The 24,134-nt window shown below is 43.1% G+C and overlaps 1 protein-coding gene across 14 annotated transcripts in view; it reads right to left on the bottom strand.

Annotated features, from left to right (window-relative positions):
* Nucleotides 1-5,259: 5,259 nt before the first annotated feature.
* KRCC1 (lysine rich coiled-coil 1) overlaps nt 5,260-24,134 on the bottom strand; it is a 42,347-nt gene continuing 23,472 nt past the window's right edge. For 4 of the 14 annotated variants that reach the window (XM_072636914.1, XM_072636909.1, XM_072636913.1 and 1 more), the window contains 6 exons: nt 23,252-23,358; nt 21,886-21,993; nt 21,628-21,802; nt 19,557-19,838; nt 12,702-12,801; nt 5,260-10,326 (listed from right to left, as the gene is read on the bottom strand). In XM_072636914.1, coding sequence (XP_072493015.1) covers nt 9,549-10,326; nt 12,702-12,801; nt 19,557-19,838; nt 21,628-21,802; nt 21,886-21,993; nt 23,252-23,290 — 1,482 coding nt within the window. In that variant the 5' untranslated portion in view covers nt 23,291-23,358 and the 3' untranslated portion in view covers nt 5,260-9,548. The remainder of the gene's footprint in view (nt 10,327-12,701; nt 12,802-19,556; nt 19,839-21,627; nt 21,803-21,885; nt 21,994-23,251; nt 23,359-24,134) is intronic. The other 10 variants (XM_072636915.1, XM_072636910.1, XM_072636916.1 and 7 more) reach the window with 8 other exon arrangements.

Genomic DNA, 24,134 nt, shown 5'->3' with positions numbered 1-24,134 from the left:
CTATGTGCCAGGTGCTGTGCAAGCACTTTACAATTATCACCTCATTCGGACCCCACAACAATCCTGGGAAATAGCTACTACTATTACCCTGATGTGACTGATGAGGAAACCTAGTCCAATAGAGGTGAAATGACTTGCCCAAGGTCACACAACTAGTGAGGGTTTGAGACAAGATCTGAACTCAGATCGTCTTCTTTCTAGGCCTGGCATTATATCTACTGTTCAATCCACTTGTCCTAATAGGACATACATACATATTCAGAATACATAGAATATATGCATATGCTATACACATATAGAATACACGGAAATACATATATAAACATATAATAAACAGAAATATATACATACAAAGGCATAATAATGTATATACGCTATATGTATCATTGTATATATAAAACATGTTGTATATGTGTATGCTGTTTTATGTATAATATGTAATATGTATGTGCTCAGGATATATAAAGCATGTTTATATATGTGTATGCTGTTTTATACATACGTATATACACTATATGTACATGCTGTGTATATATATAAAATGTCTATATGTGTGCATACTGTTTGATGTATATATGTATGTGTATATGTGTATATGTACATATATGTGTGTATACATACATATACACATACACACAGAGTGTGATGTGGTATAAGTGGGGAGAGCTGAGACAAGGCATCTGTTTTCATACCCTAGGAGAGGCTTGAGCGTTGTGACTGTCATGTGTCACTGTCCATGGAAGCCTTTGCATTTTTGCCTTGTTCCCAGACAGAAATCCCTGAGAGTCAGAACTAGGAGGGACTTCCAAGGGCTCTTAGGCCAGCAGACTATTACAGATGAGATTGACAAGGACCCCAGGAGGAAGGTGATTTACATAGGTGGAAAGAAACAGATCTTAGACCCAGTTCTCCTCACTCCCACTGCCCTGCTCTCATGGTGCTTGGAACACATGCCTTTACACAGAGAAGGTTCACAGGGACTGCGGGTTGGAAGGAAGCTCAGTGGCCACCAAGGTTGGACAATGAATGGCTCCCAAAGAGCCCATACTGTGACATGTTTGCCTGAGGGTTATCCAGCATCTGCTAAAGAGGGGAAGCTGCTATCTTGTGGGGTGGGGGGGCAGACACCCAGGCTCCTTTTGGCTCTCAGGTGCTTAGAAGTTTTTCTCCACATCAGGCTTAATTTGCCTATTTGCACGCTCTCCTCATCATCCCTGGTTCTCTTCTTTGGGGCCAAACAGAAAAATTTAATCCTCTTCTGTGACAGCTATTCAAATACATGAAGTGTCTGTCCCTTCTGAGTATCCTCCTGGTTAACCATCCCTAGCTGATCTTTCAGAGGTTCTCATGTGGTGGGCTGGAGACCTTTCTCTATCCTCCAATGGCAAGCTGTTAACTTATCAATGGTTCTTCCTAAAGTGGGTCACCTAGAAGTGAATGTAGTTTGACCAGGGCAGTGTAGAAGGTCTATTACCCCTTGAAGAATGGGAATGTTCAAATGTTCCTCATTGTAAACCTGTGTGTTGTGTGCCAGCCTTACCCCCATCCCCACTCTGTGGGTAGGGGTGGGAAGTGGTCTCCCTCCACCCAACAAATCAACCTGCTTAGAGAGTTGTTTACCCACTGGATGGAAGGGGTGGGGGAAAGGAGCGGTGTCTCTGCAGCTGCTGTGGGTTAACCTACCATGTGTCTCAGGACTGGCACACCTGGTGTTGCTCCCACTGTGGGAGTGCTTCAAAAAGGCTGCCTGTGGTAGGCTTCTTATCTCACTGGGGGGACCAGCTGGGGGATGGGGAAAATCCAACCATCACATTGCAAGTGTCAACAGTGGTGGGATAACTCAAATGTTCTAGGTGTTCCTGATCCAGGTCATTAACCTGGACCTTTTAACAATGGCATGACAAGTAGACAAGTAGGGTGAAGCTTGCCTTTGCTACTTTCAAGCCAGTTTTCCACATACATGGTCCATATGTGGTCACTTAGGATTGGGTGCTGTTCATAGTAAGAGGCCCAGCATTCAGTCTCTGGAACTAAGGTACCTTGATTCAGAAATATTGGGATGTAATGGGGAAAGCTCCAGGAAAACCAAACATCCTAGCTGAACTAGTTCCAAGCTCTGTGATCTTGGATGAAAACACTTTTTCCTGTGAGCCTCATGAATTCTTTTTTTTAAAAAAAGCATATTTTCACATTAGTCGTATTGTGAAAGAAGAATCAAAACAAAAGGGGAAAACCACGAGAAAAAGGAAGAAAGAGAGAGAGAGAGAGAGAGAGAGAGAGAGAGAGAGAGAGAGAGAGAGAGAGAGAGAGAGAGAGAGAGAGAAACGGGGAAAGAGAGGTAGGCTTCAATCTGCATTCAGACTCCATAGTTCTTTCTCTGGATGAGGATGGCATTTTCCATCATGAGTCTTTTGGAATTGTTTTAGGTTCTTGCATTGCTGAGAAAAGCTAAGTCTATCAAATGTGGCTGTGTGTACAATATTCTCTTGGTTCTGCTCAATTCTGTCAGCACCAGTTCATGTAAATCCAGGTTTTTTTGAGATCTGCCTGCCCATCATTTCTTATAGCACAATAGTATTCCATTACATTCATATACCACATCTTATACCAGCTATTCTCCAATTGATTGGGCATCTATTCAGTTTCCAATTCGTGGCCACCACAGAAAGAGCTGCTATAAATATTTTTGTACATGTGGGTCCTTTCCCCATTTTTATGATCTCTTTGGGATACAGACCTAGTAGTGCTATTGTTGGATCAAAGGGTATGCATAGTTTATAGCCCTTTGTGTATAGTTTCACATTGCTATTCAGAATGGTTGGATCAGTTCACAACTCCACCAACAGTGTATTAGTGTTTCAATTTTCCAGTATCTTCTCCAACATTTATCAATTTTTTTTGTTATATTAGTCAATCTGATAGTCAATCTGAGGTGGTACCTCAGAGTTATTTTAATTTGCATTTCTCAAATCAGTACTGATCTAGAGCACTTTTTTCATATGACTATAGATAGCCTTAATTTCTTCATCTAAAAACTGTCTGTTCATATCCTTTGACCATTTGTCAATTGGGGAATGGTTTGTATTCTTATAAATTTGACTCAGTTCTCTATATATTTTAGAAATGAAGCCATTATCAGAGACGCTGACTGTAAAAATTATTTGTTTGTGCAAAACCTTTTTAATGTTATCAAGATTACTCGTTTTACATATCATAATGTTTTCTATCTCTGGTTTGCTCATAAATTCTTCCTTTCTCCGTAGACCAGACAGGTAAACTATTCCTTGCTCTCCTAATTTGCTTAGGCTTCACGAATTCTTGTACTACTTTCCTTGCCAGGATCATTGGTGAAGAAAGGTCTTGGAGCATCCTGCATCAGTTAATCAACCAGAATTTATTAAATACCTACTTTGTGTCAAGCACTGTGCTGGCTATTAAGGATACAGATACAAAGAACAAAGCAATCTCTGCTCCCTAAGTTCTAAGGGGTAGCGGTTGAGTGTATAGTGTATTCATAGGTTCCCAAAGTGGGCAATACAGCCCCCTGAGGGGTGCTGGAATGATGGGTGGGGTAGCCTTGGGTGCAATTGGGGGAACATTGAATAAAAATAAGGGGGGAGTAGATGCATAAGGAAAGAAGAGATGAAAATTTTGAAAAACTGTTTGTTCATGTTTCATCTGTTGTATAATAGAGTTAAAGTCATAGTGATTACATTATTTTCCATATAAACACACAAAATACAAGTTATAATGAATCAGCAGTCCAAGTCTGCCAATAGGTCTTAATAAGCAAGTGTTGGCAGGGGAGCGTGTGGCCCATTGTTGGGAAGGCCAGCATGCATTGGTAAGAATATGTGTGTGTAATAGCTGTTTACAATATGATACTATATGGTTATGATACAATATTTCATCATCAAAATTTCAATGCAGGAAAACCCCACAAATTTACAATAAATTATTAAATTTAAGATGTGTCATTAAAAAAACTATATATATTTTGAAATGATGCAAATTTAAAAAAAAAATCAAAGGGTTAAAGAAAGTAGATTTCCAGGATAGTACTGAGTAATTTTTTTAGAGGGAGTGGTAATCCAAATGAGTTTGGGAACTTCTGGTCTATATTAATAATAGCTAGAATTTATATGGAGCAACTAGGGGGCATCATAGTGCATAGAGTTCTGGGTCAGAAAGACCCATCTTCATGAGTTCTAATCTGACCTCAGACACTGACTAGCTGTGTGACCCTGGGCAGCCCTTTTTGCTTCAGTTTCCTCATTTGTAAAATGAGCTGGAGAAGGAAATGGCAAAACACTCCATATCTCTGTAAAAAAAAAAAAACCCATCCCAACCGGGGTCCCAATGGAAATGGACATGACTGAAACAACTGAACAACAATATTTATACAGTTCATACTATGTGCCACACACTCTGCTAAGCACTTTATAATTTTTATCTCACTTGATCCTCACAACAACCCTGCGAGATAGGTACTATTCCCCTTTTGCAAAAGGGTAAATTGACATTAAGTGACTTGCCCAGAGTTACATATCTACTGTGTGAGGCTGCATTTGACCTCAGGTCTTCCTGACTACAGGCCCCATGCCCTAACCATGCCCCTAACCCTAGAGAGAGAGTCTCCCACTAACTAGCTATGACCTTGTACAGTCTCCTCCCTTCTCGGAGCCTCATTTCCTCTTTTGCTAAAAGGTTGGTCTACCTTGCCTACCTCCCAGGGATGAGGTTTGAACCACTTGAAAAGGGCTTTGAAAGAACTCTGATCAATGCATTGACTAACTCCCTCCCAAGGACCAGTGATGATGTCTGCATGCTCTCCAGTATTGAGAGGGGTGAGGGACTTGGGGCACAGAGTGAGACACACAGTTTTGGACATGGCAAATGTGTCTTTGTTTTGGTTGACTATGCCTGTTTGCTTTTATTTTTCCATTGAGGGGAGGAGAGAAAATAATAAAATAATGTGTACTAATAAATATAATTATTTAAAAATATTAAAAAATTAAACAATGAAATACAATATAGATATATCATATTATATATCGTCCTATAATATATAATTACATAATCAAAACCTAAAAAACATCATATATTATGTTATACATTATATACAAGTATGTATTATATGTAATTATAGTTAATATATAATTATAACAAGAATGCAATAAATAGTTTAAAATAATTAATTTTAAACATGAAAAAAAGGAAAGACAATTTCTCCCCCAATGAAACACATGGAAAGGAGTATTTTTTTCATTTCTGAAAATTATTTTTATTGACATTTTGTTTTTGTCACATTAATTTCTAAATATACCACCCCTATGCCCTCCCTTATAATAAAGATTTACAAAGAAAGGGGGGAGCAATTCAACCGAAGTGACACATCCCCAGCGTTTGACAATATCCATCATATTCCGCATGTACTGTATGGGAGCATTCTCGTACAGCACTATTCTCTGGTTATTCTCATTTATACATGTTTTTCTACTCAACTCCATCATGTGATATTTCAGGGTCAGTATTTCAATTCTGAACTTAAAAAACACCATATATAACAGACATTTCCATAAATAAATAAATATATTCTGCTGTATGTATAGCAGAACAGAAAAAAGGGGATTGATTGTACATGAAACTGCAAATCTCTATTATGTTCCCTTGGCTTTTCTTTTAAAATTATCGAGGCCAGTCCAGTATTTTCAAAGCTGCCTGGCCTTCCTCCTGTTCTCTCCCATGCAATAGCATACTACCTGAGCACTGGCACCAAAATGTAGATCACAAAGCCTTTGCCCTCCACTCTGGGGTAGAACAGTCCTTGCCAGAGGCAGGGTACTACATGACCTCTTGAGCTCTGCTCCCGCCCTAGGATATAATGTGGAAAGGGCAGAAACCTGAACATTACCCATAGCTACCGTATCTCTTGCAGTTAGCTAAAGGTTAAATAATTTAGTAAGTCATCCAGCAGAGGAAAAAGCTGGGAAAGGGTAACAATGTTAGCTGTAGCCTAGATATTTTTCTTTGAAGATGCACTTGGTTTTTGGGTTTCTCTGTCCTCTAGTCAGTGACCAACGGATCAGACATGACTGAGATGACTGAATAACAACAGGCCCTAATAAGCAGTTAGGTGTGCAAGCATGAATGTAGATTCCTATAAATAGGGTCTTGACAAAGTATAAGAAAAAAATGGATTCATCAAATCAACAATTTGGAGGATGGGAGAGATGTCTGAAGTTAGAGAGGCCTTCTGAAAGCAGGATTAAGAAGGGCAGTGACTTAATTATTCAGGTGTTTGCAGAATTCCATTTCACCATAGGGAGGGGGGTTGTGGCTGGAATCTAGCAAGAAAGTCCGGAGGACCCACCAAGGGATGTGACTCCAAAATCAGTCATCTTGAGGATAACTGGAGAAATGTAAAAATTAATTATTATTGTTGCAAGTCAGAGCCCTCCCCATATGGAACCACCCTACCTTTCCAGCCTTTCCTCATACTAGTGCCCTCCAAAAACTCTCCCCGCAGGCCAAATACCACTTGGTATTCAAATGAATCATTCATGCCTTTAGCAAGTTTTCCATACTTGGAATATGTTCCTGCCCCTCACACTTCCTGTGCTGAATTCCTACCCACTCACCCCTCAGAACCCACTGTAAATGCTCCAGCAAGCTGGGGCCGATAGGCACGATGCATCATATTAGTGGCTATCTTTCTCCCTTGGACCTCACATACCACTTTTTTCTATCTCATGCATTTATCATGTACAGTAAGCTCTGCTATTACTGTAGCTTTGAAAAATGCTAATTTGTTCCAACTAGATGGATATATTGGGGAATAATACATAATGCAAATTTTGTGTCTGCTGATGCATGATTTCATACTTGAAGATTTTATCCATCTGAACCCTAGTCATATAGGAACGCACAAGTCACATGCAAGTATGAGCTACTTCTGTTTCCTCTTGTGAACTTTTCTGGGTATATTAAAAAAAAAACCAATACAACAGCCATTCAACATCCCAAAGACGTTAAGTGCCATATTTATTGTGTATCTCCTGGTGTAGTAGGAAGCATGGGCTGAGGAAGGTTGGTGTGGACCACATACTCCCTTGCCTCCCCCGGCCCGTCCTCTCTCCAAGTCAAGAGCAGTGCAGGCCTGGTCCCAGCCATTACTACTAGTTCTTGTAATATTTATATGCTTAACCATTGAACATGTCTAAAATGGTGCTATCATTTTTATTTAGGTTTCTTTTTAAAAAATGTGATCATGAAAGTTTTTGTGTTAATACCCTGAACCCCTTTTCCCCATAAGACTTGTAGTTCTGTGTGGTTTGCATGAAGGGGTGATTTTTAGGAATGTCTATGTTGAATTATGATAGAATTGCCTGTACTTAATGGTTCCTGGCCCTACTCTGGACTGTAAGCCTCATCAGGGCAGAGGCTGTATCCTATACACTTCTGGGTTTCCTCCCCTGCCCGACATGGTCAGCAGGGTTTATGATCATCTACAAGGCCCTTTGTGAATGGTGCTTGGTTTTCAAAGGTCAGGGAGAGCGGTAAGCCAGGAGAAACTGTATTACTCTTCAAACACATCTTCCTCCATCATGGCCAGGAATATTTTCAATTAATTTCAAAGAGAATATACAGGAAATGGTACATGCCACAATAGCTGTCCCAGGGGGCTTGCTTCAGATACGACACTGAAAAATCAGGAGGTAGAATCGGTATGGACTAAACTGATGCAAATCTGGTCAATCAATGAGTTTTTCTAAGAGGGAATAAGAGTAATTAAACTAGGGTTAGGAGAAGGAATGGATGGGCTTGCCTGATGCAACTCAGTATGATAGAAAGAGGGGTGAGGTAGAGGGAGCCAGGAGGCCAGCGACAGGCCAGGCTCTGCCTCTAACCTGCTGGGGGACCTCAGGCAAGTGATTTTGTTTCTCTGGATCAAGGTTTACTTATCTGTGAAATGATATTGAGCTAGATTATCACTTCTCAAAATGGGGGTCCCTGAGCCCTTTTTAGGAGGTGCAAGGTCAAAACATTTTCAAAATAATTCTAACACGTCTTCATTTCAAACATAGTCAATATGAATAGCTATAAACTACATAAACAAATGCTCTTTGGGGTTCTCCATACTTTTTAAGAGTGTAAAGAGGTCCTGGGACCAAACAGTTTGAGAGCTGCTGGGCCAGATGATCTCCTAAGTCCTTTCTATCTCTAAATTCTGTGATTCTACATTCAACTTCATTTAAAGACAAACATAACACTGCAGACTGATTCCACCTTTTCCAATGTGCCTTTCGTACCTGGGCTTTGTTTATGCAGAGACTGAGGCAGGGCTCAGGCAGGATGGGAAGGCTACACCATAGTCCTGGGAAAGGGTCAACAGTTCCCCACCCTCTGAGTCCATTAAGCCAGACTGCTAGTGAGAGTGGTCCCAAAGTACGGCCTCATTTTGTGTGCTTGGACAGTCAAATCTATGTCCTGCGTGGCAACAACAGTGTCTTTGGGTGGGGGAATTTCCTGTCCATGTTTCCTGAGGTGGAAATCATTTCAATAAGCAAGAGCCCTCTGATCCAGGGCTTCTTAAACTAACCTTTCCCACTCACAACCCCCTGGACTCCTTCTCCCATTTTGGCAGAGTTTGTTGGTGTTGCGTGGCAATGCAAAGTTGAACGCCATCGGTTCAAAACCAAGGCTGCTGTGTAGTTGCCTGATGCCATAAATGGGCAAGCGCTGCCAGAAACACCTCCGATTCATTATGTGTTTGATTTTTAATTAACTTTTGGTTACTGCATGTTCAGAAATCTTTTATGTTGCCAAATTTTTCTCGACTCATGGGGTCTGGATCCATAGTTTAAGAAGCACTGCTCTAATCAACCTAGGCTTCCCTGCTCAAGCACCTACCTCCTCCTTACCAGCTGTGGTCAGAGCAGTTGTTGTGGTCAAATAACAGAGGAATGAAGTACTAAGTCCAAATCATTCGGTGAAAGATACAACTATATTATAAAGGGAAGACATCATTTATATAGAATAGCATGTAAAATTAGAATATTTTTAATATGAATATTTCCTGAATGCGTGCTGAATTCTGGTCAGTATTATTTACTTGAGAACATTCTGAACTATGTCTATCTGACTTTATCCTGTCATTTTTACTTTCAGATCTGGAAAATACACTGTAAATTAAGTTAAACATGGAAAAAAATAATCCTACACTGCTCCATATAGTCTCTTAAAAAAACAACAAAGCAAACAAAACACCAAACCTTAACCCAAACTAACAGGAACCTAAGCAAGAAAGAAATTCAGAAAAGTCATTTGAAATAAGGGATAACTCAAAGATATCATTGCCACCTGGGGAAGTAGTCTTCCATACAAAATGAAGCAGCATTACCTGTAAAAAAACAAGGCATTTTCATGAAATCATTTTTAGAAAATGTTAAGAGAAATTGTTTGTTCTCATTTTAAAGTGCTGGAGAACAGGCTGAACACCTTCTGGTGGCCTCTCAAAGGCAGGCAGTCCCGTCAGACAAGGAGCCTCAGAAGCCCAGGATGGACTCGTCCCACAACATCTCCTCCTCTGTCCTCCTGGCCAGGGGCTCCTTCTTCTCCTTCCGGTGTCTTCGGTCTTCTTTGTCGGTGGCTACTTCCTGATTTCTTCTCTCTTTCCTATGCTTTGGCTTTCCTCCACTGGTGGCATCTGCCTTGACCTTCCTCCTCCGGACAGCCTTGTGCTCTTTGCCTGAGTCTTTGTCCTCTGTGTTTTTCTTCCTCTTCTTTTCCTCATTTGGCCGGTCTTCTCTCTCCTCCCTTGGATGCCTCCTGTTCTTCCTCCGGTGAGTCACTTTTGGTTTCTGACCTGCTTGGTAGGAATTGGTGCTGTTGTCGGAGGAGATGCTGGATGGGTCTGAGTTATCATCCTGCTGAGTGGGCCCCAAGGCCATTAATTTTTCTGAGAACTCTACCTTGCTGGGTTGGCAGTGGCCAAGAGATTCCAGCCTGAGTCTGCTGTCATGGACTGGTGACCAATGGGACAATGTGTTCTCAATTGTTCGAGTGAGAGCATATGTTCCTGGGCAGGTCTGGAAAGTCTCAGGAGGGAGTCTCTGCTCATATGTCGCCAGAACACTCTGAGGCCTGGCATCACGTTCCTCCTTGTACTTCTCCATCTCAAAGCGCCCCTCTGCCATCTTCCTAAAGTAAGTCTTAGGCTCCAGCCCTCGGGCTTTCTGGACCTGGATGTAGTCAGCCAGCTCATCTTGGAAAGAATGAAAGGTTCTCTTTGAATTCTTCATTAGGTTGACAACCAGGGATTCTCTGAAGGAAAGAAGAAGGAGAAAGGTCTTGTAACTGGGCTGCCTTGTTTAAAACATGTCCTTTCAAAAATTCACTAGGCTCAAGGAAGCAGTGGGAGCCAATGGAAAACAGCTGGATTTGGAGCCAAAGGACCTGGGTTTGAATCCCAGCTTTGCTAGTTACTGTGTGGGCATGTCATTTCCCTTCCCTCAGTCTCAGTTTCCTTATTTGTAAAAAGAGAGGGTTAGCTAGATGATCTTCAAGTTCCTTCCCAGCTTGAAATTCTGTGTCCCTCAACTGAGATATAAAATCCAGAAAAGTGGCCCAACCCTGGTTCTAGATGTCCCCAAGGTCTCCAGCTCACTCACAAATCAACTTGATCCAGAGCCCTCACCTTGGGCTCTCTTCCCCACTCTGCTTAGGAGATACAAGGGATGCCAGGATTTTCTGGGCTGCAGAAAGAAGGGGCCCCACGACAACGTGGTCCAGCCTCTGTCATATCCTGAAGGTTCAGATCAATGTCAAAGATCAGACTAGCTACTTGGTTTTTGGGCCTCTGAAGACAGGTGTGAGAAAAGGGTCCTGGAAATTCCCATAGGGACATACTGTGTGGCCAGGAACAAGGAATCTTCTTTTTGAAAATTTTAGCTTTCAAAATGTGCGTACTCATAAAATCACAGAAAAGGAACTCAGGATCATGTCATCCAGTCTGTATCTGAAGTGCTCACCTCCTCTAGAACCTTCCCATCAGTCTGCCTTTGCCTGAACACCTCCAGTGACAGGGAACTGATTATACTCCCTTTTGCTCAGCTCTACAGAGTCCAGCTGTCACCCCTGGGAGGTTCACCTCCTCTGTTCTCCCTCAAGAGCCAAAAGACCGAGTGGTATCCCCTACCCTAGCAACAACCTTGCAAAAGGTGTGAAGATGGCTTCATCACTCCCCACAGTCTTTTCTTCTGAAGGTTAAACTCCCTGACTTCCTCCTTATTGCATGGTATCAAGTCCCTTTATCATGTGAGTCACTTCTCTTTGGATAAAACAGCGCTCATGTTCCTAAAATGTGCTTAGAGATAGACATCATACTCCATGTAAGGCCAACCCAGGACAGAGAACAGTGCAGGGACCTCTCCCCCTCCTTTGTTGTTTCCTTCTTAGGATGTAACCCAAGGCCACCTTCCCTCCTGGGATGCCAAGCCATGCCACACATCATACCATACATGCTACACCATGCCATACCACTCACACTGAGCCTGTAGGCCACTAGGCCCCCCAAATCTTTTTCCTACAAAATGTCTGGTTGCATCTTCCCTCCCCTCTCTTTGTGTAGACTCTGATTATCATTCTAGCTGTTGAGGTCTTTGTGGATTTGGAGCCAGTCAGCTTTGGGTCCCCTTACCAATATGAGCTGCCGGTGCAGCTTGATTAAAGCACAAACATACATAGGCTGACGTAACAGTCACCCGTAGAGCATGTAGAAAACTTCCCTCAGTGTATGATGTGAGGTGAGATGGAATGATATTACCGTTCTCCCCGTAAGGGTTTTAATTTCTTTCCGTTTCTGTGAATTAGGTGAGAACCAAAGTATCCACCAGTGTCCTCAGCCTAGTTCTTACAGTGTCAAGGGGCTGGGATGGAGGGGAAGAAGGCCAGGGAAGGGGGTGTGGCACTGACAAGTTTCATAAGAAATCTGAATAAGAGCTTTCAGAAGAAAAACAAGCACAGCATAAACAGAAAAAGAACATGGATTCTCCCTGAAATGTTGATGACCTTAATGCCACAAGAAGGCGGTAGAAGCTCCCAGCAGACCCAGCCTGAGAGATGGGCCTGCTGAAGCACTTCAGAGCCACTGAGCATTTCTGAGTACAAACGACTCATTCTGATGCCTCCAGAAGAGAGATAAGAACTACAGAGAAGACCAAGGCAGTTTACCCAAAAATTTAGTGCTCAAATTAAAAAAAAAAACAACCAAAACCCAGAAAAGACAAGTTTCCTAACTAGAAAAAAAAAAGGAAAACAGAAATACTAGATTTTGATTTAAACCCCACCATTTTGATACTCAAACCTCAAAAGTCAACTCTCCTGCTGCAGAGCCCTCTAGCTGATGCTTCTGAACCCAAAGAAACCCCTGACCCAAGCCAGGAGACCAGTCTCAGCCCCTTGGCCCAGCCTGACTGAGCTAGCAAACATGGCTGCAAAGTAAGGAGCCCGCCTTCCTGGCCCAGCCGGGGATGTTCTGGAAGCTTCTTTCTAGAGGCCACTGGAAGATAGGTAAGCCAGGATAAGGCGCCTCAGGTGTCTAGGATCTGTTCATACAGAAGGAAAATCTGCAGGCACACACTAATGTACAGGGACCCTAATCACCCAGGTCACAGAAGTGTTGTCACAGAATTACTTACTTAATCTGATGTTTATTTCCTTGCATGTGGGACTGGTACATTTCTATAGATGTAAGGGTGATACTACAAATGGGACAGATGTAGTTACCCACACCAAGTGCTGAAAGAACACAGAATTCAGGTTAATGTCAGTATGCAGACACATCAAGAAGAAACCCACTTATCTGATCCCATTACCAGGGACCACCACTGTGAATCAGGCTGCCCAAAGTGGCTCCCAAAGACAGACCAGTTCTGCCCCCAGGGCTCTCACTCTGCTTCTCCCTTCTCTGAGGCTCTACTGCTCTCCTTCCCCAAGCCGTTGGCTGAATCCAGGAAAACCATTGTCCTCTTGGGTACAGCTTGTGGGCGATGGACATGCCTGAGCTCAAGATCATCTCTTGGGCATCCCCAACCCGCTTTCAGGGTCTTAGGGATGCCTCAGAGATGATGAGGATGATGATGACAAGACCAAGAAAAGAGTCTGAGCAGGGGCTCAAGCAGGGGAAGGTGGCCCATCAGTTGCCTCTATCCCCTTGCTCTGCCAGGGCCAGCTCAGACCACCAAACAACCCAGAATCCAATGAGACCCCAGACTTCTGCTGCCTTTTTCGCTAAGTTGTCACCTCCTCCTTTATCTATTTCCTCTCTAATATAATTGTCTTTTTATATTGTCCCTTTTTCTTCATGCTTTATTTCCTAGCTCCACCCCCTACCAAACCAGTTCTTTGTGGCAGGCAGAACTTTAAGCCCACTGACTCAGTCAAGGCAAAGGGGTTTAATACCAAAGCCCGAGCCATGCTCCCTCTCACAAGATGTTCACACCTTTCAGGAGGTTTATACTCAATCAAAGTCCCAAACAGAGAGCTTCTCCCTCCAGGGCTCTCAGATGGCCCACTATTGTCCACTGCCCTCTATGACTGTCGTGGAAGCAGACTGGACAGTGTCCAGAGGTCTGGGCTCTGCCCACAGCTGGATCTTGTGCAGCTGCTTCCACTCATGGCTTCAGCTCCTTCATCTGTAACGAAAGGGGTCTGAATAGGATGATTCCTAGGGTCCTCAAAGCACTACAACTTTCCAATGGCTTTTAACAAGATTTCATGGCATCTAATACTCAGGAATACAGGAATTGCTCAATTATATTTACTGACTCCCGAAGCGCAAAAACTTCTTTTAAATGGGGGAGGGGGAGCCCAGCCAGAACCTAAAAGTGTTACCCTAATCAACCAGCCACATATTTAAATAGTAATTTATAAGAGTTCATCAAGAGATGATGAAGCTAATGAGCCATGCCCACTGACTTTGTTAAGAGGACAAAGTCTCAGTGACTGGCAGTTGCCCCACAATGAATTATTTGGTTAAAGCTGCTTCTTAGTTGGGGAGAGGATGGGGGGAGAGGAAGAAGGGAACTCAAGCCTTTATTAAGTTTCTACTTTTTGCCAGGCACTATACTAAACACTTTACAAATATCATCTTGTTTGGTACTCCCAACTACCTTGGGAGTACCTCATTTTATAGTTAAGGAAACTGAGGCAGACAGAGGAGCAGTGACTCGGAGCTCACATCCTCCTGACTCTGGCCCTGTGCTTTGGTTAGCAGTCTACCCAATGCACCACTAACTCGCTCTTAGGAGGCTAGACTCCAGCCCTAATCTTGGGCACCAAGAGGCTCCAAGGGGCAGAACTGTCCCAAGATGAAATGACTGGCTTGGACTGCTGGAAGGAAGCACTGCTGAGGGAAACCCTCCTCTCCACAATGGCCTGATCAACTTACTGGCTTTCTTTCTGCCTTTATCCTTCTGTCTGTGTTGGGAGAATGGATCCTGAGAGAGCCATGGCTGGGGATGGGATAGGGTGTAGAGAGGCAAGATTTCTTTGCCTCCCCTGAAACTATGACTGAGGCTCAGGGACTCCGTGTTCCACTTGTATCCCTAGGGGAGAGCTTCTTACCAGTCTTGGCCTTTGTTCTTCTCCTGAGTACAGATCAGAGACCATACATGAGAGTGAGAGTTCCTGGCCCAAAAGATGGAAATAGCTGGGACAGGGGTGGAGTATCCTCAAGATGCCCACTGGAGCTAGGAATACTTGCCCAGCTAGTCTCCTCTTGAGAAGAGTTCATGGACAAAGTCATTCCTGAGCTGCTGCCTTCTGGGCAGTGCTGGCCTGGGGAGATGGAGTGGGAGGGGGCCCCAGGTAGGGAGAGTCTGGAATCTTGCCTTCTGGACCACTGGAAGGAAAGGGCTGGATTCAAGTGAAGCTAACATGAGCTTCTAAGCTACTAAGCAGTAGCGTAGGGGCCAATGAGCCAGTTGAGGTAGGCTGGCAGCAATATCAGGGAAGGACTTTGATGGTTCCAGGCTAATATGTTCTATCAGTGCTTCTTAAACTGTGGGCCATGACTCCATCTGATACCAGTAAAAGGTTTCTGAATGCCCAATGACCAAAAACTAATGAAAAATCAACCACATAATGAATCTGAGGTGTTTCTGGCAGAGCTTGTCCATGTTCATGCCCTTAGGCCACGCAACACCAGCTAACACCCAATCACAAAAAAGTATCACCAGTGTCAAGGGATCACAAGCAGAAGAAATTTAAGAAGCCCTGTATCTAGGCCTGTGTCTAGGTCAGGAGGAGGAGTGGGGCTGGGGTTACAGAGGAGGTTGTGGACTAGAGGGTAGAGGAGGGGGCAGAAGTGGAGGTAAGAAGGGCCTTTTGGCCTTTTGAGTCCAGTGACCTTTCTCCTCCTCTGTTACTTCTATCTCACAAGCTTTTTACTATTCAATAATTTTTGGCCATTTTTTGTATCCCTGGCACTTAGCACAGTGTCTGGCACACAGCAGGCACTTAATAAATGCCTGTTAACTTGACAATGCTAGTGTGTTCCCTTTTAAGATTACTTTCCTTTGACTGTACATAAACGCAGTTGTTTGCATCTTGTCTTCTCCGTTAGACTGGGAGCTCCTGGCAGGCAGGGGCAGGTTTTGCCTTTTTTTGTAAACCTAGTATTTAGCACAGTGCCTGGCACACAGTAATAGCTTAATAAATGCACACTGACTCACTGACCATCAAAGAATGCTAACTTACAGAAAACAACAGTAATTAAAATCTTTTAAAAAATAATTCAAAAGAATTGTCCTATCTCAGAACTGGAAAGGACCTTGGGAGCAAGCACCTGAATCCCCTTGAGGCAAGGAGTCATTCAGCCTTCCCTTGAAGACCTCTAGTGCAGGAAAGGTCCCTGGTCCTGAGGAAGGCCGTTCTACCTCTGGGCAGCAACGATTGGCTCCAACTGTCCCAATCATATCTACTCATTCTTTCCATAACTGGGATATAATTCATTTGGGCCACAAAGGGCAGCTGGGTGGTTTTCTTAATCTCTCCATCCATATCCTGGGTTTCCATTCTCTATTATTCATTTCTGTTCTCTCCTTTCCCACTCAAAGATCCCTTCCTGTGGCAGAGAAAGTAGTTTCTTTTTTTTTTTCGCCTTCTTTCCACCCTCAGTCAGCCAAGACCCATCTACTTTGCCCAGTCACCCAAGTCCTTCTTCTGATTCTCTTCTCTCCACAGTCTTCTCCCCTTCCTGCCTTGTATACGCGCTACGTTCTAGCCAAACTGGACCTCTATACTTCCTGTCCTGCTGCATTCACAACAGCACCCTCCTGACCTTGTCTGCTTCTCAGACCTCAGCTCAGCAGATGACTCCACAAGAAGTGTCACCAATGTGGCCCCACATCCCTTCCCCAACTGACTTCTTCCCTCCTCGAACTACCTTGGTCTTACTTTTGGCATGTGTGCTCTATTTCCCATTAGAATGTGAGTGCCCTGCTCAGGACAGGGACTTTTAAACTTGGGCCTTGTTTACGTGTCTATCATGGTCCAACTTTGCACAAAGTGGGTGCTATTTAATACGTGAGTATTTACTGAACAGATGAAGCAACTGTAGTCAGAAAAGTCACCCTGTAGACATCTTTAGATGTCAGATTAAATCAGGGTATAGGATTGGGAACACAGAGAAGAAGCATCTCTAGGAACAACTGGTGGGCCTTATTGGCCAGGGGAAAGAGAGAAGAGAGCCGATCGAATATCCTTCTAAGGTTTCCAGCCTGAGTGACAACAATGGCAGCCCCACTGACACAATGAGAGATTTAGGGGGAAGGGAAAGAAAATTCATTTAGTTTTAGAAATGCTGAATTTATGATGACCGCAAGGCATTCAATTGGAAATATAAGGAGGAGTTGGAGCTAACAGAAAAGAGCTCAGGAGAGACTAAAGACAACAAATACATTTTGCACATCTAATTTCTCTATTATTATGAACAGTTAAGAAAAACAGAGGGCGAAGAAGGAAAAAAAGGAAAGCAGAGGGATGGACAATAGGGAAAAAAGGCTGAGGGAGAAAAGAAGACAGAAATGCTCCCTTACCAAGGAAGATAAAGAGGAAACGAAGGCACAGGGTGGGAAAGAGAAGGGCTGACTAGGCTCTGAAGTGAGCATATTAGCAAAAACATCTTACACCTGGGCTCGAAGGCACATGGTGGGAAAGAGAAGGGCTGACTAGGCTCTGAAGTGAGCATATTAGCAAAAACATCTTACACCTGGGCTCGCTAGGTCTGTGAGGAAGTTAGACTTTCTACTTTGAGATCTAGCCAGGGCTCTTAAACACTCCTTCCTCCATAGGGTGTCAATTCATATGTTTCTAACACTAGACCCAGTGCAAAGCAGTCTCACAAAACTTGGAGTTATTCATTTCAAAGCCCCCCAGAGCTGGAAACTCAACAGATCTAGCAGGGCCTTTCTAAAGCAGGCATGCTGGCTGTCTTCATCTTTGGAAAGAAAAGGATTGTACATAGATAGCTAACAGAGAATACCCAAGCTCAATAAAGTGAGAGCGCCTGGCTGTCCTTGATGAGTGTGAACATCTCGTCTAGATGAACCACATTCCTGGAACTGAAAGAACTTGAAAATATGATTGTCAAGCCACTTGCAATCATGGGGAATGAGGGAGGGATACCCAGGACTGGAGACTGGCAAATGTCTCAATTAAAAAAAAAAAAAAGAGAGAGAGTTTGTAACCAAATGCCAGTGAGCTTCAATTTCTGGGAGACATGTGGCTTAGTTCAATTAAATGGATTTGGAACTGGATGAATGGTCTAAGATGGTGGTGCTTTGGTGTCACTGTAGCAGAAGTGTTCCAGGGATCTGTGTTCTTCAACATTTTTATCAGTGACATGGATAAGAACATAAATGGTATGCTCATCAAATCTGCAGATGACATAAAGTTGGGAGGGATAATTAACATAATGGATGATAGAGTGAGGATCCAGAAATATCCCAAAAGGACAGACCATTGGGCAGAATCTCCTAAGATAAGAATAAATACAGATAAATGTAAACTCAAACATGTGGGGAGGAAAAAAAATCAATGTTCCAAGTATTAAGATGGGGGAGGAACAGTTAGTAGTTTGTGTGAAAAAGCTCCAGGGGGTTTTGTACATGGCAAACGTAAGAGGAGTCGAGCACGCTGTATGACAGCCCCCAAAGCTAAGGTGGTCTTAGGCCATCTAAGAGAGACAGAGATTGAAGGAAGAGGGGCGGATCATCTTGCTGTTTCTACCCTATCAGACCATACCTGTTGTACTGGGTTTCATTCTGGGGTAATGGCTTAGGAAAGATACAGATATGCTGGAGAGAATCAAGAGGAGACAAGGGGGATGGGAAGGGCCCTAAGCTCCTGCCAAATGAGGAGAGGCTGAAGAAACTGGGGAAATTAGCTTAGAGAAAACTGTCTGAAAGGTCATCATCATGTAAAAGGGAGACAAAATTTGTCCTGCTTGGCCCTAGAAAATGCAAAGAAGAAAATTTAGGTTTGTTATGAGGAAGACCTTCCTAACCATCCCATGGGTGGGATAAGCTGCCTCCATGAGCACTTTAGGACATGCTGCAGTGAGGACTCCCTTTCAGGTATGGTTTGGACTAGACAGTCAATGAATTCCCTTAAAACTCTCAAATTCTGTTGTATCTCCAAAATCCTACTTTAACTTTACTTTTAGCATTTAGCTAAACCAACTTCTCTGAAGATAGGAGGTATTCAACAAAGCCATTTTGGTTGACTGAATGATGGAGGAAGGTGGGTGACAAGAATATGGAAAGGAAGATACAATGGATAAGTGGGTAGGATAAAATTGGGTGAATAAAAGAGTAGGTTGTGAGAAGAGAAACCAAGTACCTCCTTACTGTTCCTTGCATGTCCTAAGCTCATTCTTGCCTTTGTAACTTAGCTCATAATGTTCCTAGTGCCTGAGATGTCTGATTATCCTATCTCACCTCTCCTAGGAGTTCACATTCTCCATGAGTTCAATCCTACTTAACTGCAGCCCCCTATAAAGACTGTTCACTTCTCTGGATCCCTCTGGCATTTGAAGCCTGTCCAAGACAACCTGGCACCTGATCACTGAGCTTTCCGGTAAATCTGGTCTATACAATCAGTCAATAAGTTTCCTGAGGGCAGAAGCTACATCTGCTTGGTCTGCCCGAAATACCAACATGGTGATGGGTACAGAATAGGGACTTTCTATGTAAGGGTCAGGGATTTAGAGTTGAGAGGCATCTAAAAAGTCTCCAACCCTCTCATTCTACAAGTGAGAATACTCAAGTCCCATAGAAATTAAATGCCTTGTCCCAGGTGCCACAGAAGCTAAATTTGGACCTGGGACCTCTGGCTCCAAATCTAATGCTTTTTCCAATGCACTACCTCATCATTCTTTGTGCAAAACTTTAAATGCTAGACTATAGAGGCTCCTCCTCCAGAGGAGCAGAGGGGCACACATATTTGCAGGCTTTGCTATAGGACAGCTGCAGGGTAACCCTACCACTCACCACTGCTCGTGGACTCAGCAGGGAGTGTCTTCTGCCCAATCTCTTCCAGGATCTTCTTCCGGGCCTCACTCCTCTTGTGCTTCTTGCCCAGGTAGTGCTGCTGTGCCATGAGCGGGCTGTTGAAGGATGCACAGCAGAGTTCGCAGTATCTGTCTGGATCATTCAGATCCAAAGTGGAGCCACCACAGGACAGGGGGATTTCTTCCATAGCCACTTCTGTGGTGGCTCTATCAGAAGTGGGTTGTGGCTCTGGCCCAGCACAACCAGCAAGAGGAAGACCTACTGGGAGAAAAACAGACTCCTAATGCCTACAAATATCTACAGAAAATAGAATAAAATAGAATTTTAATAGAAAAATCCATATAATTCAAGTGACAAACATTTGTTCACATAACATACTTAAAATGTTTTCACAGCAAGGGAACTCTTCAAAAATCTGCTATCCTTAGTCTGTCCACTCAAAGCCACTGAGTAGGACTAGTAAGATCACAGTAAATGTACACGTTTACACATGTGTATGTTGGAATCCAAACCTGGTCACCATATTTTTCTGTGCAAAAAGGCTTCCAAAATCTTGGCAGACAAAGAACTAGAGAAAGCAAAGCTCAGCATGGCAAAATGACCACTAGAACACCCGACTACGATGACACATTCTTCTTGGCTTACTCATAATGGCCAAGGAATCAGTCTATCTGCAAGAACACGTCATGACACTAATTCAAGTAATTATTTAATACCACTCAAACTATATATTCCCAGCCCCATTTTATTTCAAAGTTCTTCTTTCCACCTGTTCCACTGAGGTCAGCTCATTCAGCCTGGGGGACTGAGGTCAGAGCATCCTAGCTCTAACAGATCATAATGATTCTGTTCATCTTTGGCCGGGCTTGCAACACATTGTAAGAGAACTGTTCTGCTATCTCATGATTGCTAAAATTGACACTAATGAAAAACTCATTTTAAGCATAATACACATGATAAAATTAATCATGAATTTATACAACCTAAAATATATATTTTGAAAGACTGATAACAATATAAATATTTAGTACTCTAACATAATCTTGATGGTATACAAAGCTTTGCACAGCATTGGTTTCAGCATGTGAAGTTGATATAATGACTTGGTGACAATGGAGTATGCTACATTGGTGAATAGTCCGTACTGGGAAATGAATTCCTTTCCTCCAAAGCAGGGCAATCAGTAAGAGAGTGGTCGATTACTTGGTAGAGATATGCTAACTCACTCTCTTTATAACAGGACACAAGCCTCAGATTCTTCTCCATTTCAAAACCCACACTGGATTTCCCAGGTTTGGATGGGTTTCCAGCTTTCCATCCAATTTTAGAATAGATGTCTCCATTTTAGGTTCTCTTGGGTAGGCCCTCACAGTATATTTCACATGTTCTGTCTTCCCAACTAGACTCATCCCCACCCAGATCAGAAATCTTATTTTAAGCTTTTCAATAAGTGCTTAATAACTGTTGTTCACAATGATATAACTTTTCTGGATCTTTACAGGGAGATGGGGATATGTAATTTGCTCTCTGTTAGCTGGGTAAATGGAAATCTACCTAGGGTATGCTATGGCCATAACCATTTAAAGATACTGCTTAGGTATGGTATGAGGTGAAGGAAGGTACAGAAAAGGAAAAGAACTGAGATTAACAACAGAGAAGGGGAGAGATTGATAGTCAGTTGGATAATGCTTTATGATTTAACTCTGATTAGAAGCAAGGAGAAAAGGAGCTTGGAAGGAGGTAGACAGCTTGTTTGCCAGACAGTGGCCAGGTTAAGCAGAGTTAATTCACCCATTTTTATTTGGCTTTATTCAGATGAGAGGCCTAAGATGAAAAGGGAGGTCAAGGCCAATGGGCAATCATACTTTCCAAGTTTAATGTTAGGGACACAGAATGAAAGTAAAGAATTAGGAGACTAGCAATGGATCCCTTCAAAGAGACACCTCCCCACACGGATGCTTCCAGAACCAAAGATGGAGGACCAACTTTGAAAAATGACAGAATGAGAGCATAGGGAGTACAGAAGAGAAAGAGGTGAATGGAACCTTACCCTTGTCTGGCTGAGAACTTGGTGGAGACGTCTGAGCATGTTCTCCCATTAACTGCTTCAACTTTTTGGCATGAACTTTCCCCAAATAGTGAGACTGAGCAACAACTGGGGAACTAAAAATCATGTTGCAGAGATCACAAAATTTGTTTTTGTCCACCACTCCACTCCCATCCGTCTGAAATCAAGCGCAGTCTCAATTATAAAGATTCAACAATTTGGAGCCTGTTTAACATCACAATAGCAACATGGGGCACTCACCTGGCGAGTCAGAAAGTCCAGCTGCCCTCTTTTATCAGTCCCCTGGGCTTCACTTTGTTCCCCATGAATTTGGAAATAAAGTCTAACCTTCTGAGCATGCTTTTTGCCCTGGGGAAAGAGATGATAAAACTCAGTGAAAAAGCAAACCTGCCACTTGGCCTTGAGTGAGGTAGGGCTTGAGAGTCCATCAGGAGTCATTACTGGAGCAGAGTTGGCGGGGAGCCTTTTGCTGGCTTTCCAGTCACTAACTCTTCATTAAACAAAGTCTCAGCACCACAGTTTGGAATCTAGCAGCTCTTCTGAATGACCAGCTTGTCCATCTGGAACTGACAAGAATAACCCTAACAACTCAACATGGAAACGCTTCTAAAGGTTGGAGTTGGAAAATGTGGCCTTGTTCCTCGGTGACTGGTTGGGAATGTTCCCTTCCTCTTCCAGCCTCACTCCAGCCCTGGCTGTCCCCTCTATCTGGCAGACCTGGCTGGCTGGCTCCTTGGCCTCCAGTGAAGGGGATACGCAGTGGGCCACTTTCTCTACCATTCTCTTACTCTCCTTCTTTTTAGTTCCCTTTGACAATGCTGTTTTTCTCATCCGAATGTAAACTCTTTGAGGTCAGTGACTGTCTTTCTGTAGTACTTATAATCCCAGCCCTTGGCACAGAAGCTGGGACATAGCGTGAATACCCAAAACCAAAACATCTTCAATAACAGCAGCATTAAAAACATTAGCCTAAGCTAACCCTAGACCTAAATACAGTTGAATGAAGAGCATGTGGTAGCACTGTCTGTCCCTGAAGCAGGCTGCTGCCACCAGAAGTGCTATGCACAGAATCCCAACTACTAGAAATGGAAAGCAGCCAGCACATGCTCTGGGTTAGGTGATGTGGATATTGCCAGGGTACTGGTCTCCCCTGGTGGCTCCATGTTACTTCACAAATATGTCCATAAACAGGGTAATGACTTGAGATCATCACTGAATAGGCATAACTAGAATTGGCATTTCATCACTGCCACTCCCTGGCTGGCTATGCTGTGGTTCTGGGCAAGGCACCTGACCTTTGTGGGACTCAGTTTCCTCATCTCTACAATGAATGGGTTGAACTTGGTTCCTTCCCCCTCTGTCTGAGTCTAAAGTCAGAGCACTAAATCAGGTACCCTATTTTAACTTCTCTTATGTTTAGTGATCTTGTCCTGAGAAGGCTCAGATCATGTCTGTGAGTCTATCATCCAATGATCAAACTAAGAGTTTCCCACCTGAGGCTCATAATTTCTCTCCTCTGTTTTTTACAGGGGTATAAGGATATGATCATGGAAAGAAAAAAAAAACAACCTACTTCAGGACATAATCCTCTTTGCTTTCAGCTTACCTCATAATGTGAAATCCTTTGGGATTCAAACTGTAGCATTGCGCCACACACTTTACAAAAGTTGTCTGTAAAAAGTTCATTCCTTTTATGTTCATCCAATAAAGTATCTATAAGCACAAAAGGGGAGGGAGCGGGGAGTAAAACAGGGCATCATAGGAACAGACCATGGGGGGTTCGTTTCTTTCCCAGCTAGCTCCTACATAGACTACTTTAACTCAATTAAAAAAAAAGTTATGCATTTTTAAAAAAAAGATATGTAAATTTTGTTGTCTGCTTACAAAGCTACTGGCATGTATTATAAATCTCTTAATAACAGGAGGAAAAATGCTAAAGGAAGGGAAAGGGAAAGTCATGGGTGCAGTACTAGGTGACAGGATGTTATGGATGCTAACTTCTGGGTCTCTGTATTGAAAGATTATCACAAAGGCTGACTCTGTTACTTAATCCACATGCCTCCCCAACCCCACTCCCACCCGCATTCAACCCTCTATAGAAAAGTGGACAATGCTTTTATTTCTACCTTCACACAAATTGGGGTGAAATATCACAGAATAACTAATGATTGGTATTCTTAGGCAATAATTCTGACTTGGGCTCTGAAAACCACGCATGAATGTTTCTGTTTCCCAGCAGACCACCAAACTAAACGTGAGCACTTTGTTTTGAGACAGTCACCAAGTTCCAGGTACTACACCACCCATTACCTGAGAATCACAAGGAACCACAAACCTACTTTAAGAAAGGTGGGCACACATCCTCCGTAGCTGGCACAAACATGACACCAACCATGTCACAAAACACTTCTCCCACTCATGCACCAAAGCGACAAAGGACAGTTCACTTTCAACAAGTACAAGTTCTACCACAAGATATCTCACAATGG

Source organism: Notamacropus eugenii, chromosome 1 (genome assembly GCF_028372415.1).
Source record: "Notamacropus eugenii isolate mMacEug1 chromosome 1, mMacEug1.pri_v2, whole genome shotgun sequence".
NCBI lineage: Eukaryota > Metazoa > Chordata > Mammalia > Diprotodontia > Macropodidae > Notamacropus > Notamacropus eugenii.
This window is presented reverse-complemented; position numbering and strand designations above follow the sequence as displayed.